Here is a 19,217-nt window from a genome sequence, read left to right on the forward strand (position 1 = left end):
AAATGCTTGTCTAGCGTTGGCTGTAAAGCATATTTTGAAAATCTGAGATGACAGGGTGATTAACAAAAGGCTAAGCTGTGTTCCAATATATTTCACTTGTGATTTTCATGAATAGGAATATTTTCTAGGAAGATTTATGTCCGTTGCTTTATGCTAATTAGTGTCAGATGATGACACCGGTCCCGTTCACGGGATGGGGTGTCACAGGTTAAACCAAATTGAACATGTTTCATTATTTAGTTTGTTTATCCATTATATTAAGATGAAACATTTTTAAAAGTGTTCATTGTTCATTTAGTATTGTTGTAATTGTCATTATTACACACACACACACACACACAGTTGAAGTCGGAAGTTTACATACACCTTAGCCAAATACATTTAAACTCAGTTTTTCACAATTCCTGACATGTAATCCTAGTAAAAATTCCCTGTTTTAGGTTAGTTAGAATCACCACTTTATTTTAAGAATGTGAAATGTCAGAACAATAGTAGAGGGAATGACTTATTTCAGCTTTTATTTCTTTCATCACATTCCCAGTGGGTCAGAGGTTTACATGCACTCAATTAGTATTTGGTAGCATTTCCTTTAAATTGTTTAACATTTTGGGTAGCCTTCCACAAGCTTCCCACAATAAGTTGGGTGAATTTTGGCCCATTCCTCCTGACAGAGCTGGTGTAACTGAGTCAGGTTTGTAGGCCTCCTTGCTCGCACATGCTTTTTTAGTTCTGCCCTCAAATTTTCTATAGATTGAGGTCAGGGCTTTGTTATGGCCACTCCAATACCTTGACTTTGTTGTCTTTAAGCCATTTTGCCACAACTTTGGAAGTATGCTTGGGGTCATTGTGCATTTGGAAGACCCATTTGCGACCAAGCTTTAACTTCCTGACTGATGTCTTGAGATGTTGTTTCAATAAAACCACAATGTTCCTGCCTCATGATGTCATCTATTTTGTTAACCTCTTGAGCTTACTTGAGACGCAGACGTCCCACCTAGAGCTCTAGAAATGCACATGCGCGACGCTACACGCTAATAGTATTAGTTAAAACGCAAACGTTCATTAAAATACACATGTTTGGTATTGAAATAAAGCTACAGTCATTGTGAATCTAGCCACCGTGTCAGATTTTTAAAATGCTTTTCGGCGAAAGCATGAGAAGCTATTATCTGATAGCATGCAACACCCCAAAAGACCCGTAGGGGATGTAAACAAAAGAATTAGCATAGTCGGCGCTACACAAACCGCACAATAAAATATAAAACATTAATTACCTTTGACCATCTTCTTTCTTTGCACACCTTGATGTCCCATAATCAATACTGGGTCTTTTTTTGGATTAAATCGGTCCATATATAGCCTAGATATCGATCTATGAAGACTGTGTGAAAAACGGAAAAAAGAGCGTTTCATAACGTAACGTCATTTTTAAAAGTTAAAAATTCGACGATAAACTTTCACAAAACACTTCGAAATACCTTTCTAATGCAACTTTAGGTATAACTACACGTTAATAAGCTATAAAAATCATCAGGAGGCGATGTAAATTCGATAGCCTGCCGTGTGGAAAAATGTCCGGAAAAAAGGCAGACAATGCCTCGGGTCGGTGGTCGGAGAGAATCGGTTCCCTTTGGTCGGATCTACCAAGAATCAATTCAGATTCAAATGAGGAGACTCTATACACCCTGTGGAAGCTGTAGGTACTGCAAGCTTGGCCTCATATATTACGGTTCACCTTTAACAATTCATGGGAGTGGCGCATGGATATTTTTTCCCATCTCCAGTGATCAGATTTTCCTGCGCTTTTCGATGAAACAGACGTTCTGTTATAGTCACAGCCGTGATTTAAACAGTTTTGGAAACGTCTGAGTGTTTTCTATCCACACATACTAATCATATGCATATACTATATTCCTGGCCTGAGTAGCAGGACGCCAAAATGTTGCGCGATTTTTAACAGAATTTCCGAAAAGTAGGGGGAAGCTTAACAGGTTTTAAGTGCACCAGTCCCTCCTGCAGTAAAGCACCCCACAACATGATGCTGCCACCCCCGTGCTTCACGGTTGGGATGGTGTTCTTCGGCTTGCAAGCCTCCCCCTTTTTACTCCAAACACAACGATGGTCATTATGGACAAACAGTTCTATTTTTGTTTCATCAGACCATAGGACATTTCTCCAAAATGTACAATCTTCGTCCCCATGTGCAGTTGCAAACCGTAGCCTGACTTTTTTTTAATGGCGGTTTTGGAGCAGTGGCTTCTTCCTTGCTGAGCAGCCTTTCAGGTTATGTCAATATAGGACTCGTTTTACTGTGGATATAGATACCTTGTACCTGTTTCCTCCAGCATCTTCACAAGGTCCTTTTCTGTTGTTCTGGGATTGATTTGCACTTTCGCACTAAAGTACATTCATCTCTTGGAGACAGAATGTGCCTCCTTCCTGAGCAGTTTGACGGCTGCGTGGTCCCATGGTGTTTATACTTGCATACTATTGTTTTTACAGATGAACGTGGTACCTTCATGCATTTGGAAATTGCTCCAAATGATGAACCAGACTTGGTCTACAATTTATTGTCTGGAGTATTTTGATATTCCCATGATGTTAAGCAAATAGGCACTGAGTTTGAAGGTAGGTCTTGCAATACATCCACAAATAGACATATAATTGACTCAAATTATGTCAGTTAGCAGAAGCTTCAGAAGTTTATAAAGCCATGACATTTTCTGGAATTTTACAAGCTGTTTAACTTCTTGTGGCTGGGGGCAGTATTGAGTAGCTTGGATGAAAAAGGTGCCCAGAGTAAACTGCCTGCTACTCAGTCCCAGTTGCTAATATATGCATTTTATTAGTATATTTGGATAGAAAACACTCTGAAGTTTCTAAAACTGTTTGAATGATGTATAACAGTATAACAGAACTCATATGGCAGGCAAAAACCTGAGAAAAAAATCCAACCAGGAAGTGGGAAATCTGAGGTTGGTCGATTTTCAACTCATTCCCTATTGAAGATACAGTGGGATATTGGTCATGTGGCACTTCCTAAGGCTTCCACTAGATGTCAACCATCTTTAGAAACTTGTTTGAGGCTTCTACTGTAAAGGAGGGGCTCATAAGGGCTCTGAGTCAGTGGTCTGGCAGAGTACCACAAACTCGTGACGCTCGTTCATGAGAGAGGTAGCTCCCGTTCCATTGCTTTTCTGAAGACAAAGGAATTTTCCGGTTGGAACGTTATTGAAGATTTATGTTAAAAACATCCTAAAGATTGATTCTATACATCGTTTTACATGTTTCTAAGGACTGTAACGGAACTTATTGACGTTTTGTCTGCTCCTAGTAAACGCGCTTCGTGATTTTGGATTTGTTTACAAAACACGCTAACAAAAGTAGCTATTTGGACATAAATGATGGACATTATCGAACAAAACAAACATTTATTGTGGAACTGGGATTCCTGGGAGTGCATTCTGATGAAGATAAGGTAAGAAAGGTAAGTGAATATTCAATGTTATTTCTGACTTCTGTTGACTGCACAATATATATTTTTAGCTTGTTGGGTATCCGAGCGCCGTACTCAGAATATTGCATGGTTTGCTTTTTGAAATCTGACACAGCGATTTCATTAAAGGCACAGTCAACTTAGTGTATGTAAACGTCAGACCCACTGGAATTGTGATACAGTGAATAATAAGTGAAATAATCTGTCTGTAAACAATTGTTGGAAAAATGACTTGTGTCATGCACAAAGTAGATGTCCTAACTAACTTGCCAAAACTATAGTTTGTTAACAATAAATTTGTGGAGTGGTTGAAAAACAAGTTTTAGTTACTCCAACTGCACGCACACACAAAATTGGCCGATTAATCGGTATCGGCTTTTTTGGTTATCCAATAAATCGGTATCAGTGTTCAAAAATCATAATTAGGTCGACCTCTAAAGGAAACCTCAGTGCGAGTCTGAGCACATCGAAAGAGAGTCCTATGAACGATTGAACTTAATGTTTGAATACATCTTATGCTTGACTATATATGTTGTTGCCTGTAGCATAGGGCCAATGCCCTATTACTGCATATAATTGAATGATTATGACCGTTTGTGTAATACTGTGGGTGTAGGAGATGTGTGTAGTTGATCATAAATCGATAAACATACCTGCAAAGAGCCTGTAGGTTCTTTGGCCTTTGAAAATTTTGCTCCGCACCCCTGAAGAGAGGAGATCTGAGAAGAGACACATTAATAAAGTACAGCCACATCACAGAGAGAAACAAAATGTATAAGATATCCCTCAGAGCACCATCAATTATAGTTATTTGGGTCTGTGTGCCATGAAAGCCAGCCCGTCTAAATAAAAGGTGGCTTTAAAAACACACCAGTGTAGCATTTGGTAAATCGTACGCAGAATGCTGCTCATGCCAAACCAAAATAAAATGTAGCCTACTTTCTATAATTTATACACCGCAGGAGACCCAACACACTGGACCCAGTTTACATTGGAACGAGCCAGGGATTCTCTCCACATTCTGATGCTTATTCTGTAAATCTACAGTACTAATATCCTCAAGCTGCTGGGACTTTGTCTGTGGGGATTTGGAAGACGTGCCTTTTAGGACTAGTTACAGAAATCCCATATGGGAGAGATGGATACAGAGACTCCCTCAGATATTATGGACATGTTGACCTACCTGGCAGAGGAAATCATTATTTTTTTTTTGTGTGTGTGTGTGTGTGTGGGGGGGGTCTCTAAATATTTCCTCTGTGTGCTGCTGGTTCAGGGCTTGTAGAGTAGGCTGAGCAGAGCAGTAAACATAGGTAGGCTGGCTGGCCAGCTCAGGACTGATGAGTTGTAAAGCTGTGTGAGGTCGGGTGTTGGGGCTGGATGAGGAGGCCTTTAACAGTATGAGGTCGACCAACAAATCATCTCTCCCTGCTACTGATGGTGACCTCCCAGCATTTTGCCGGCACCCTCGTTTAAGTGATGTCGGACAAGTGAGCTACACCTGTGTGTCTGTCTAACTAGGACCCAGACTGTGGAAAGACTAGTCCGTACTGGAATATGATCAGATGCTGACTGTGTGAGAAGTGTGTTATGAATGATTATCTTTCTCACCCAGGATTCAGAGAGCTTAACACACATTCAATTGAGTTAATTTAATAATTGGGGCATGCGTGTGGGGACTTCACCCAATGGTTTGTGGAAGCGTTTCTGTGATTCACGTACCTTTGCTGATCTCCAGGTCTACAGGGTAATCAATGTTCTTGATCAGTTTCTGACAGCCTCCAGTCTTCTCAAACACAAATCTCTTGAGATGGAGCACTAGCACTGGAGGGAGCTCCTCTAGGGTCACTCTCCGGCTGATCTCAATCTGCAAACACAAGAGAGATTATCAAACTGAGCCAGTGGACTATTGGACACAGTGGCACCACATCAAACAGCTAATATAAACCAGAACAGGATCTCCCAATTTACTCAGGGATTAGACTCTGAACAAAACCAGCACACACTGTCACATAGGCCTACACTAAGAGCCCGCTGTGAGCTTTGATCTAGTCACTTGTGAATCACTGGGGTTTTACACCTTCACTGTCAGAACCAGACTGTGACCCCCAACTACCAGCTACTTCTAAAACGATATCAAGGTACTGTAACAACTGTCTTGTAAAATAAAAGCTGATGGGGTTGGTAAACAACACAGCTGTCCAACAGATGATGCCCTCACCAGATTTGTCTCCATATAGAGGAAGCAGGCAAGGCACATTTGTCTTCATATACTGTGGATTTAAAACAATGTGTTTTCACCAGGCAACGCAGCCAGAGAGGACATGAAGCATAAACAATGCTTTAGAGTCCACACGCACAACACAGCCCTCAGTCTGTTAAGAGAAACAAGGCCAATGGGAAGACTATCTGTTAGAGTCTGACAACTTCAGCCCATTAGAAGGGGCCCATCAAGGGGAGAGTGCATTGTGTACTAGAGAGTGCTGCTGAGCATCCCAAATACTCCATTGAAAGAAACGAGACACCACAGTAACAAATATTCTCACTGTCTAAAAACTACATTACATTTTTTTTACTTTTAACTGCCAACATTCCCACATCCTTGTTTCAGATTGCAGAAGAAAAACAACGAAAATCAATTGAGGTTTTCAAAGCAGCATTCAAGTTTGGATCAACATACTTTAACTAATTCCATGTTGGGGGAAAAAAACCAAGCAACTGAGCATGAAATCAGAATGACCGATATGCAAACACATCCAAGACTTGTAATTGTTTAGTAATAGCATAGGTGTACTGTGTGTAAGATCCTTACCTCCTGCTTGGTTTTAGTGGTGTAGCCCTGAACTGACTCCCGTGCCACCAGGGTCTCCAGGGCCTCCTGAACGGTGCGGATCTTCTCTGACTGGATGTCCAGCTGCAGGGTGAAGAAGGGCTGCAGGGTGGCTGACTCCTTAGAGTTCTGCTGGTACACCACCGACCTGCATAGGACAGAAAGACAAATATACCTCACTTCAGACAATGAAATACAGTAATGGGTTTTGAGTGTGTCTCAACGACATCTTGACCTCAGAAAACAGCATCACAGCTTTGAAGGAAAGTGGATGGGTCATACTAGTGATTCTCTCTACACATCTCTCCAAACAACACCTTCATGAATCATCTCCTCTCCTTGGCAGAAACTGATCCAAAATGTTCAAATGGTAAAAACACCAACATTCATATAATCTCTTTAAAATGGTGAAAATAATTTCAAACTTGCTCCAATGATTCCTCTCAGCCAAACCAATTACCCAGGCTCGAGTAGCTGAAAACGTGACTGTAGCTGGGTATGCATAGTTCAACCCAGACCTTCCTGAAGATCTGCCCTTATGTTCCATTTACTACTGATTCGGGGAAAAATTATCCTCTGAAGTGATCTGTAACCCAGTCAGGCCAGGCGTGTGCCATAACAGAACCTCAGAGAGCACGTCATTTGGCCCAGTCACACCCTCATAGGTCCTACACTTTCAAAGTTGTTTTGTGATTCTTTCTTTGCGAGTGTTCCCCCCCACACCTGGCTGTCCAGGCCACCAACCACAGGCCGGGCCACAATGGCTGTTATTCCAAAGAGAACTTCTGGAGCAGAGAAAGCCCCGAGCCAGCTGGTGGCAGGCCTGTTTGGGATGGCATTCTGGGGGCCAGAGGCAGTGCCAAGGCAACCAGCCCAAGAGGGCCCAGATAAAGATGGCACTATACTCTCTCAGTTCTCCTGTTATACCAGGCAACTGTGCCACAGCCAATAAAAAGAAGGGCAAGGACATCACTGGTGCCACAGTTCTACTGCTGGGCTTTAAGAAAAATAAGCTCTGGGCAGGGAGAAAAGAAACTCAGCGGCTGACCATCACTCTGGCTTCATTTGGGAGAAGTCAGGTGTCTAGTGAAGTAGTAAAGGCTTTGGGTACACCAAAACATTGACTTGACTATATCTTCGTGAACAACAATAAGTTTCCATTATAAGCAACACCTCACATGTAAAGAAACTATATGTGAGTTTCCTGACACCTCACAAGTCAACACAAGTCATCGGTGTTACCCTACCGGATGTGCCCTCCGAATATGTCAGTGATAGGGGTGCGGACAAAGTCAGCTTGACGGGTAATGGAGGTCTTGTTTCGGGGGCCCACTTGCTCCCATTCGTCCTCGCTCCCCTCCTCCTTATCAGCAGCAGCATCATCCACACCTGACTGGGACTCTGGGCCGTTGGGTGTGGGGGCTTCTGATCAAGACAGGAGAAGAGACAACCGATTTAGAACCACAGCCAATGGCAATCATAGAGCAGATACACCTTGAGCAGTGAGGCCAAAGAACATAAGGAAATTATGTGAAATGAACAGGGACTAGATCAGTTCAGAAGCAGAGAGTACGTGTAAACAGATAACCGTATGACCTCATGCATCAGATTTAGACCACTGCACTACTTACTCTCTTCCTGAGGGGAGATTAGCTTTTTCAAAGCCAGCATCTCCTCATGCAGTCCGTTGAGGGTGAAACCCAGGTACTCCTCTGCATCCTCCTGTCGACCCTGACAGAGAATGCACAACCATCAGCACTAATGAGACCCCGGTGCCAAGAGAGCCTGCGCTCTAATGCAACACCACTGACTCAGCAGACACAGGTCCTGTCCACTGTTACTGAGCTTCAGGACAGGACAGGTGAGATACAATCTAAACCACATAGGGAATGCCTGAGTCAGGAGCTAACTACCTCATTCCATTTGGAATGGCTTTTTTAATTGCACCTTATCTGGTTATGAAATCAGTAATGAGTCAGCATGTCTCATGCACCAACAGATGGATATTTGTACATGTATCCATGTACTGTACCATCAGACAGGTACAGACTGAATGTCTCTGGTGCATAGACTCAAGTGTACTGATGAGAATGTGGAATTTTACATAAAACCAATGTCAGGAAACAGGTGATACAAAGTGTTTCAGTTTATTTGCTCCAAGTCCCTGAACACCTGAAAGTGTGGAATGTCTGGATGGTTCAACATTCTAAATAAAAACCCAGCTGAAATGTAAAGAACAAATTCTTTTTTATTGATGTTATTGATAGTAAGGCCGGGCGATACGGCCTAAAAAAAATAAATAATCACCTTTAGATTATTATTTTAAAAACTTCTCGGCAATTCAAGATATACATCTCAATATAGTTTCCTTTCATTTGCTTTGTTGTACAATTAAAAGGTCAAATGCACTGCATTCAGTGCAAACAGTCTGCAATAATCTAATCCAGGGCTTGTAAAATTATACCTACACTAAATATATAAGCCTTCCACAAGGCTAAGACCCACTAATGAATTATTTTATCAAAATGGTTTGATCTGCTTTTTGTTGTTGTTTGTTGCAATAATCACTGATCTGGCTTTAAGTCTATGAAAATAACCTGTGTTACAAATTTAACCAGAACCATGTATAATGCACATTCAATAATAATGACGAACTTGTAGCAAGCATTATAGAAAATGAACACAGGTCTCAATCAGTCAAGCAAAAGCGCTAGTGAGTAGCCAGCTAATCTTTAGATTTCAAGTTTAGCCAACTTGGGCCTATTTGCAGGCTAACAAGGTAAAACAGTTAAATTGTTATGAACACACCATTTTGTCTGTCTCCAGCTGTCTGAAAAGCATGCAAGCCGGTCCACTTGGTTCAGATGTTGAAATCATGCAGCCAACCTTATTTCTCATAATTCCTTATATTTGTGTTTTATGCTTATTGCACATTTATAAAACACAGAATAGACAGCTAGTATAACAGTCTTCGGCTAATATGCTGAGCATTAATTTTCCAGAACCAATGATCATTGATATTCCTGTTTTAGTAGTGTCCGCTCTGCGAGCAACTTGAGTTGACAGAAAAAGGGAATCGTTAGAAAGGTTGACTTCCTCTAATACAGTAAAATAATGTCGCAATGTGTTTCAGTGTCCATATGACCCCTTCTTTGGACCAAACCACAAATGGAAGTTGAAGCCACTTGTCAAGAGAGGAAGTGATCTCTCATCTTTGTTGTTGTGAGTGGCTGAGGGAGGGGCTTGGTGTGTGTGTGTGTAAATGGGAGCAAAGGAAAACATGACAAGCAGACATAAAAAAGATTGTTACGATATTCCGCTCTAAAACATTCAAATGAAATCAATACACTGGATGCCCAATGGTTTTACCTTCTCCGAGAGACTCGACTTGATGAGGGTGAGGAGTCTGTAGATGTAGTTGGGTTCAAAAGGAGCACCTGGTCGAATGTCTTTTATTATCTTTTCACCAGCAGCTACGGAAAAAGCAACAAGGAACACATCAAATGAACATCAACAGGAAATAAAAGAAACTCCAGCTCTTTTAGAAGATGCTGACAGACAGCTTACCTTGCTGCTTGGCTTTGGATGGCACAGGCATATTGTTGAACTCATTGACAAGCCTTACACTGGAGGGAGTGGAACAAGGTCAGGGAGTTGTAATTAGCAAAGGAAGTACACACCCAACCCAATGCAGTGAGCACACATTTAACACCTACTCTCAATACCCGTAACACAGTTTTACCAATTTAGCTCAGGCAGGAATTTGTCATCGCTGCTTATTTGCACACAAACAAGACCTCCATTGATTGTGAGATCTGAATTTTAAAAAACAGCCAGTCAGCTCCCAGGGAGAGAGGCTACTTACAAGTTGTCCATCATGGGTGTGGAAGTACAGGGTCTCTGGGTGTCATTGAACAGGGGAATGGACTTAAACAGGTGATACATGGGGGGGCAAGCAATCAGGGCCTGCAATGTCTTGGGGGTGGCAGTCAAGGGTAAAATCACCTCATTGGAACACGAAATACAGACATTTAATGTAACTCTGTTTATGACATGGTGTGATTAAAGTATTTCGCATGCAGCTGAGAAAAGGATACAGCGTTGATATAGCACCAGTTTCCCCTGTTGATCAGTCCTCTTGGTTGCAAAGACACTGGTTTGTGTATCAACTTCACATTCTCAATTAGTTCTGGGGATTCAAACAAGTGCACATGATTTTGAACACAAATCCCTTACTAAATCAAACAAAAAGTTAGTTTGTAAACCTCAGGCAAAAAAAATATATATATATACACTCCATACTGTGCTATATAGACTGTGTCCCTTCTACCAACTCTGCATCATGACAGTGGCACACAAGGCTGGTTTGTCAGAACAAGGAGATACTGTGCCACGCCTAGGAAGGAAGACTGTCACTGGCAACACAGCTTCCATGGTAACGTGGACAGACATTCCAACAAAGAAAATATAATAAAACAATAGTACATAATCACAATTTGAAAACAATGGGTTATAAATCGCCAATTTTTTTTGATAGTTCCGCCTACATACATAGCATATTATGAACAACCTCCAAATTACAGAAACATTGTTTTTATAGATAACAGGTTTGCTAAAAATGAAACAGGTCATTCCAGGAGAAGAGAAATATAGTTTGGCAAAACAGTAAATGCACACTCCAGATAAAATCAGGTCCAGAGATAAGATAGTATACGGGGTTGTAATCAAAATGAGACGTGGTAGCGGTGACACCAGGGTCCTATAAATAGCTTCCTGTTAATTTCCTGACAGAAGCGTGAAAGTCTGAGCACTGTATTGTGGGTACAAAATAAGCTTTTCTACTGGACAGTGAAGGAAACCACGTGGAGCCTGGTTGAATTATTTACAGCCGTTGAGCACAGGAAACCATCAGGTTTATCTAGACAGAAGCACATTAGGCTGCCCATAACCCCTCTCTCTCATAAATACTTCATACGGGTGCCGAATAGATGAAAATCAAGTTTACTAAAAGGATGACAAAAATCTAGTGTCAACCACAATTTACAAGGAGGCTTAAGTAACCCACTGAGATAAGGCCTCTCTGTATATTTCCTCCAGACACAGGACTATATCCATGAGGCCTGAGGAATCCCAGGGTCATAGCACTGAGTGAGACAAGCAATAATCCCATCAAGACAATAACCACACATTACCCAGACATGGCAATCCTCCCTGTCACAGGCTGTTTAAAACCGCCAGTGTACCCTGTGTGGTCCCAACACCTGGAGGCTGTTGTTGGGAAGTGAGTAATCAGGATATGATCCTACATATCCCCTTTAATTAGGCAGCTTACAAGATCAACTCATTATGCAACCTTAGAATTTTATTTTATATTCTGTGTGTGTGTTAGGAGAAAGGGGTGAGATCTATCCTGCTCTAGTCTACTGCATCTGAAAATCCATAAGGTTGATGTCATGGTAATGGAATTAATTAGTGCTGCTCATACATTATTGGTAAAGCAGTAGCTCCAGCCCACCCTCTGCCTGTATTCTCATGAATGCAGTTTGGAATAGAGGCCTTCAACATGTATTAGTATTACTGCTATATACAATGACTCTGACGCCAGCAAGGCCACATGAGTCTCCCTGGGGTCACATGGCCTGACATTCATTCCCCAGCTCTATTCATTGGAGAATTATTGGGGAAAATAGGGTGGTGAGGTAAAGCATATCATGGAGATGTGTCATAGCAATCTGGGCCTTCCCAAGCATTGAGTGTTAGCACCATCTGGTGCTCATGTGTATCAGTCTAACTAAATGTCCCAATGTTGACACCAAGTGGACGGTAGGGTGTACTTCAGCACATGCATACAGAACATTTAATGTGCACAAATGAATTACTATTATAATAATCAATGGGTATAATTTTGTCAACACACTCTAGGACTGACCACAATTACTCGACTGGTGAATAGGCTGTTGGACAACCGAGATTTGTTTTAGAGCAGTAGCAAATATATGCCACACGAGACACCCGTCTTATTCGCGGCCATCTCAGTGAACTAATCCATTGCGGATGCCGCGGGAATGGCACAGTCCAAGAAGGCGAGTGTGGCTGCACAATGCACGTCTCTCTCCATAATGCGCTCTCTCCCGGTAATTTGTGCACATTCATTGTTTCATAACTTTATTGTGTGAATTGTTTGCTTTTGATTGTTAGTGTCTATCAATTCCCCATTACATATATCACCAGTAGTACACACACGGCTAATTCCTAATCTATAATGTTTGTTTGGTTACAGTAAAGTCTTGATGCATTCAATATTATTATTATTATTCCAGTCTTTTACTGTTTTCACTGTCAGAGTGGACATGTTATTTGCAGAGCGCACAACCTATGCTACACCTGTGAGAAACAAGTTTTGGTTTATTTTATTCCATTTACGAGTTGTCAATTTAGTCATTGTCTTTTGTTTGGAGCGCTCCTGTCAATGTTGAGAAAGGATGCGCACCTGATTACGCATAGAAGTAGGCCTATAGGCTACCTGGCCTGTGCGCAAATGTAGGAATATAAATGTGCCCATTTGGGGATCTGATAGTATTTCTGATTTTCTTAACGCACCACCACTAATGAGTCGTGGAGCTTCTCAAAGTAATGTTTTCTTCATTTCAAACAGCAAGCAAACAGAGTCTGTTTTTACATCCATTGAGAATGAGAAACCATTGTCAATGTATTTGAAAAATGATAAATGTCATACTCTGATCCGTCATAAAATAGGCCTACCTGATTACTTCCTATCCCTAGCACAAATAGCCTACAGCTGTGTGTCCAGAGTTCACTGGCAAGGGAAACTGAGGGCCCAGAATATTTTATACAATGTTGCAAGGAGCTTCAGGCTGATACAACATTTCAAGTTCATTACAGACAGGCCATGCGTAGACAACGTGATTTAAAATCAGGATATCTACTACCTGTTGGATGCATTGTTTTCATTTGTTGGCTTTATAGGCTATTTTTACATAGTTACTTTTAGGTTTGTATCATTTTGATTTTTGATTAACCACATGACAAGGATTTTGAGAACCGAAGATATTATTCTAAATTAAACAAAACTGTTCCACAAAAATAAATTGGCATTCCACATGAGAAAGGTTGCCGAAACACCTTATGTAGCCTATTGCTTGCATCTTCAGGAGAGTAATGGCAGAATCTGCAAAAGCCAGTGGGAGCAGGGGGAGGATGTTCAGGACAGGTTAAGATTTTTGTCTTCTGACTCCCTGAGGCCATGTGTTTTATTTAATCAAACAGTGAGCTTAAAGCATCAGATAAACTCAATGCATATATAGATACTTTTATTAAAACACACAGGGTGTGTCTATATATGGAAAAATAAACTTTAAAAATGTAGACCAATCGATCGGTTGAAAGAACATGACTTTCGGTCAACCATGATTAATTATTTATTTATTTATTTATATATATATATATAAATATATATATATATAAATTGTGGTCGGGACAGCCCTAACACACTCCAAAGGAAATAAGGGTTAACCGGTGAGCTCTACTTCCTCACACTGTGGGGCTGTCTGTGAGTACACTACCTGCAAGTTTAGGGGCCATGGGATCCTCTGATACATGGACAGGGCTTTCCTTCACCTCCCCAGCCTTCTCATGCTGCTCCACAGCAGCCAAGGAGGGAGCCACGACCTCCACCACATTCTTCACCTCCACATAGGCCTGAGGGCTTCCAGGCAGAGGCTTGGAGTTGTGGAAGAGGCTAGCCCAGGATTTGAGGGGGTTAGCAGCGGGCGCAGCCGGAGGGGCAGACGACTTAGGCTGCTCTGCCACCGCCGGCTGGGCCTCAGAGTCTGGGGAGGAAGCAGGCTCCACTGAGGGAGCTGGGGACTGCTGCTGGGGCTGTTCCAACATCTCAGAGGCCTCCTTGTGTCTGTCTGCACTGATGCCAGCATGGGGCTCAGCCAGCCCATTAGCCACCCCACTGTCCCTAGTCTCCTCCTCTTCTTCTTCAGTAGTAGCAGTAGCAATGGTGGCAGGAGGGCTGGCCACAGCAACCGAGGGGGGAGGAGGGGAGGTGGGGCAGGGGCTGTGCCCACCGCTGCCCAGCAGTTCAGGGCTCTCTGGAGCCATGTTCTCAGGCTGCTGCTTTGCAGTTCTGCCTCCCTCTGCCACCCCACTGCTCTGAGAGGAGGAGGAAGAAGAGGAGGAGGCCGCGTCTTTACCATCTGATAAAGAGGCAGCTCCACTCGTGAAGTCTAAAGACGATTCATCAGGGCTATCACAAGTCCTCTGATTCGCTGCTGCCGTAGCGACAGGGGCTGAGGTGGAAAGTCCACCCCCTGACAACCCCTTACCAACCATGTCCTGCGAACCGAGGTGAGGGCCGCTAAGAACATGTCCATTCACCAACCCCTTTCCAGGAGGCCCGTCCACTCCCATGCCACCGCTATTGGGACCTGAGCCCTCCAAGTAGTTGTAGTATCCTGGCGGGCGCTTTTTCTTTTTCTTCCTCTCCCGCTGGCCCAGGCTGCCCGGGCCCCCGTCCCCATCCTGGCAGTTCTGGTTGCCGTCCATGGCAGAGGGCTCAGAGTCTGGGCCATCAGGTCCGTCCGGGCCGTCGGGTTCGTCCAGTGAGTTGTATTGTGCTCCGTCTGGGACGTCTGCTGCCAGAGAGAGGGCTGTGGCTGTCTGCGGGACCTTCTGAGATGGCTGGCATCCAAGGATGAACTCTGGAGCCTGGGGGTTCAGAGTGCTGGACACCTTGAAGAGAGGATCCTTCACTCCCACAGGCTCCAAGTCCATCACCTCGTCCACACCAAACTCTATGCGCTGGTAGTCTTCGCCTGCAGAGGAGGATATGTCAGTCAGCTTGGGAACATAAGTTCTGTTCGGCACTACAGTTCTGCCCTGAAGACAAAGGTTCATAAGGTTTACACAACACAAAATACTGTTTTGACCAATTATTCATCATTACTACTTGGCCAATATCTGGCATCCAAAACAAAATTGGCATCATGAAATACACAACAATTTACAACTTTATTAACTGCCACAAACTCAATTGAATATATCAAACACTGACCTTGAGTACTACACAAATAAAAAGTATCAAGCAATGAAGAGAGTAAGTTCAATATCGTTTAGATTTAACAAGTTTCTAACATTTCAAATTGAAAGATAGGCAGTGAGAGAAACAGCTGAAGGTGAACATGAGGAAAACGTTAGTAAATTCAGATCATCCCAACACTGAAAATGGCAAGGCCAGGCTATATAAGACACAACTGGTCATCCATACAAACCAGACACCGGAAACCCTAAGGGGGAATGTAAGGTATGGTTAGAGTACGGTCGAGATTTGCTCTTCTCTGTGGATTAGAGTGTCCTTTGTTAGTGTTTTTACCAAAGGGATTTCATTCCAGAGTCATAATGATGAATTGAGAGTGATAAACCCTAGCAAAACAAAATACCTATTGTAATTGTTAGCTTCCATATAAGACCATTACTATGCCCTTATAAGTCCAATAAAAAAGGGTTCTCTCAATCCATCCAGTTAAGTGACGGAGGAGGTATACAAGTCAATCACAAGTCAACTTAAAGCACTGCTGCGGTGCCAATGTGTTTAATGCAATAGAGAAGAGATATTTAACGGCATCTAAGCATGCAAAGCCTCACAGATCGTACGGACAAGAATGAGTGTAAATAGGGGCAAGGTTTAGAAAGCCACCAGTTTTTAAGATCTGGGTTTGAGTGCTTCAGCAACAAGTAATAAGCACAGTGTCGGACCCAAAACTCACCGCAAACCTGCCGTCTCATAGACTCCGTAATGTAAGGCACAGCAGGAGTGCAGTAACTTCCTGAATAATTCATACAAATCAGAGTAAAAATCAAGTGTTATGAGCAGGGGAGGGGTATGTTTGACAGACTTTAACTTGGTGGCTCCAAAATCCCTGTTCTGCAGGTATGTTTGGACATATTTTTACAAGTAAAATCTTATCTTAAAACAATGTCAATTCAGACTCTCTTCAGTCACTCTCTTACATGCAGTTCAGTCAGGTAGGTCTGGATCCAACTAGCACAGACGGGTGGGCTTATGTTTGACTTTGGTCATAACCATTACATCATGTGTGGGGGGCAAGAGTGAGGTCAACCCAGAGAGCACTGGCCGGCCTCATGCGGATGACGTTCGGAATGTCTACAAGACAAACTTAAATAAATCAGAGCGATCCAGTAGACGTTCTTACCTGAAGACTGACTGACGCAGGAGACTTTGTCCTTGAAGGGGGGAAGCTGTCAAAGAGCAGAGAGATTAGATTACAAATTAAAAAGACACTTCTAGTTAAAGTAAATAATCAAACAGTGTTAACCTCAGACCACGACTGTTGTCAGTCTGGGCCTTCCTGCTTGATGTGAATCACATCTGTGTAATGTGCACTTCGGAGGGGGGTAGATGACAGTATTGGTGATAAAAACATGTTATTTTGTGCTGTCTTATATTGTTCACACTCACTAAACTGAGAACATGAGAAATAAACCATTGTCTTCTGTGTTTTAGACAATGACAGAGTAAATACACACACTGGACTAAATCTATAAACTCAGCGGTTTTTGGTGTTAATGAGCTTCCAAAAGGCCATTCTTAAGAATGACCCAGTTAACATTAAGAGCCACCGGCACTCCAACACTTAACACCGTAGACTATATGTTGTCAAAACAGCCATGAGCTGGAGTAAACGTATGTGAATAAATGTTTCATTCAAAACTCATTGTCTTACCTCAACATAACATCGTGGAGTCACGAAGAACTGATTGATCTCATCAGGGCTGAACTCCCCGAAGATGTACTACAGAGAGAGAAAATATATATTTACATAAAACACATGATTCAACATACTGAGGATAATCACATGCAACCTTTTAAAATCAATATATTATTCTTTAAATGACTATATATATATATATATTACATGGCATCTTCAATATTAACATGTGTAGGAAACATAAGTGTGAAATATCGCTCAAACATCCAAGACCCCATGAGAAATACACTTTGAAAAAAGTCTGCTTTAGTCCTCCATTTTTCTACTGAGAATTTTACAGACAAGTACACCTCTTACTGATGAACTGGCACAGTTGTGACTAGAGGTAGACCGATTAATTAGGGCCGATTTCAAGTTTTCATAACAACCGGAAATTGGTATTTTTGGCGCCGATTTGCCGTTTTTTTATACCTTTATTTAACTAGGCAAGTCAGTTAAGAACACATTCTTATTTTCAATAACGGCCTAGGAACGGTGGGTTAACTGCCTCGTTCAGGGGCAGAACGACAGATTTTCACTGTGTCAGCGCGGGGAACCAATCTTGCAACCTTACAGTTAACTAGTCCAACGCTATAACCACCTGCCTCTCTCTCGTTGCACTCCACAATGCGAATGCAGTAAGCCAAGGTAAGTTGCTAGCTAGCATTACAATTATCTTATAAAAATATAAAAAAATCAATCATAAACACTAGTTAACTACACATGGTTGATGATATTACTAGATATTATCTAGCGTGTCCTGCGTTGCATATAATCTGACTGAGCATACAAGCATCTCAGTATCTGACTGAGCGGTGGTAGGCAGAAGCGTAAACATTCATTCAAACAGCACTTTGTGCGTTTTGCCAGCAGCTCTTCGTTGTGTGTCAAGCATTGCGCTGTTTATGACTTCAAGCCTATCAACTCCAGAGATGAGGCTGGTGTAACTGAAGTGAAATGGCTAGCTAGTTAGCGCGCACTAATAGCGTTTCAAACGTCACTCGCTCTGAGCCTTCTAGTAGTTGTTCCCCTTGCTCTGCATGGGCAACGCTGCTTCGATGGTGGCTGTTGTCGTTGTGTTGCTGGTTTGAGCCCAGGGAGGAGCGAGGAGAGGGACGGAAGCTATACTGTTACACAGGAAATACTGAAGTGCCTATAAGAACATCTAATAGTCAAAGGTTAATGAAATACAAATGGTATAGAGGGAAATAGTCCTATAATTCCTTTAATAACTACAACCTAAAACTTCTTACCTGGGAATATTGAAGACTCATGTTAAAAGGAACCACCAGCTTTCATATTTTCTCATGTTCTGAGCAAGGAACTGAAACGTTAGCTTTCTTACATAGCACATATTGCACTTTTACTTTCTTCTCCAACACTTTGTTTTTGCATTATTTAAACCAAATTGAACATGTTTCATTATTTACTTGAGGCTAAATTGATTTTATTGATGTATTATATTAAATTAAGATAAGTGTTCATTCACTATTGTTGTAATTGCCATTATTACAAATCAAAAATAATAATAATTCTAATTGGTACAATTTGTATTTATATATATATATTTTTTTTAATAAATAAAAATCGGCCGATTAATCGGTATCGCTTTTTTGGTCCTCCAATAATCGGTATTGGCTTTGAAAAGTCATTATCGGTCGACCTCTAGTTGTGACAGACCCGTTGGAGAGGCTACTGGGAGAGGCCTTTCTTATCAGTCTGCCCAGATTGCGCCATAGGTTTGGCTAAAAGGGGCAACGTGGAAAAGTGACGAGTCATGCAGCATTAGAATGGCAAAATGGCTCCCGGCAGCCCACTTCCCAGAGAACTGAGCCAAATAGAGAGACCTGGCTCACTGGCTTCCGCCAATATGTAGCACATTCTAAGGCGGGAATGAACTTCAAACAACTGTACTGTAGGCCATTTTTTGTAATTTCTTCACAAGTGGAGTAAAACAGCACTGCTGAACATTTAGCTGACATTTGGCTACAATGCATTATTTGATCAATCTTATGTCCCCAAATGTAACAAATTCAAAAATGTTCACACAATGTTCTGGGGAAGGAAAATGTTAATGGCAGTGAAGTATCATTATGTG

At 42.0% G+C, this 19,217-nt stretch overlaps 1 protein-coding gene across 2 annotated transcripts in view; it reads right to left on the reverse strand.

Moving 5' to 3' along the window:
• LOC112249172 (ubiquitin carboxyl-terminal hydrolase 10) overlaps nucleotides 1-19,217 on the reverse strand; it is a 35,600-nt gene that overhangs the window by 7,554 nt on the left and 8,829 nt on the right. The window contains exons 2-14 of one of the 2 annotated variants that reach the window (XM_042321052.1): nucleotides 17,096-17,164; nucleotides 16,565-16,610; nucleotides 16,118-16,177; nucleotides 13,907-15,166; nucleotides 10,421-10,512; nucleotides 10,189-10,298; nucleotides 9,891-9,949; nucleotides 9,693-9,796; nucleotides 7,955-8,054; nucleotides 7,571-7,748; nucleotides 6,306-6,471; nucleotides 5,216-5,360; nucleotides 4,150-4,215 (exon numbers count right to left, since the gene is read on the reverse strand). In XM_042321052.1, the coding sequence (XP_042176986.1) occupies nucleotides 4,150-4,215; nucleotides 5,216-5,360; nucleotides 6,306-6,471; nucleotides 7,571-7,748; nucleotides 7,955-8,054; nucleotides 9,693-9,796; nucleotides 9,891-9,949; nucleotides 10,189-10,298; nucleotides 10,421-10,512; nucleotides 13,907-15,166; nucleotides 16,118-16,177; nucleotides 16,565-16,610; nucleotides 17,096-17,164 (2,455 nt within the window). The remainder of the gene's footprint in view (nucleotides 1-4,149; nucleotides 4,216-5,215; nucleotides 5,361-6,305; nucleotides 6,472-7,570; nucleotides 7,749-7,954; nucleotides 8,055-9,692; nucleotides 9,797-9,890; nucleotides 9,950-10,188; nucleotides 10,299-10,420; nucleotides 10,513-13,906; nucleotides 15,167-16,117; nucleotides 16,178-16,564; nucleotides 16,611-17,095; nucleotides 17,165-19,217) is intronic. The other variant, XM_024418881.2, reaches the window with a different exon arrangement.

The sequence above is a fragment of the Oncorhynchus tshawytscha genome, linkage group LG04, assembly GCF_018296145.1.
Source record: "Oncorhynchus tshawytscha isolate Ot180627B linkage group LG04, Otsh_v2.0, whole genome shotgun sequence".
Classification (NCBI taxonomy): domain Eukaryota; kingdom Metazoa; phylum Chordata; class Actinopteri; order Salmoniformes; family Salmonidae; genus Oncorhynchus; species Oncorhynchus tshawytscha.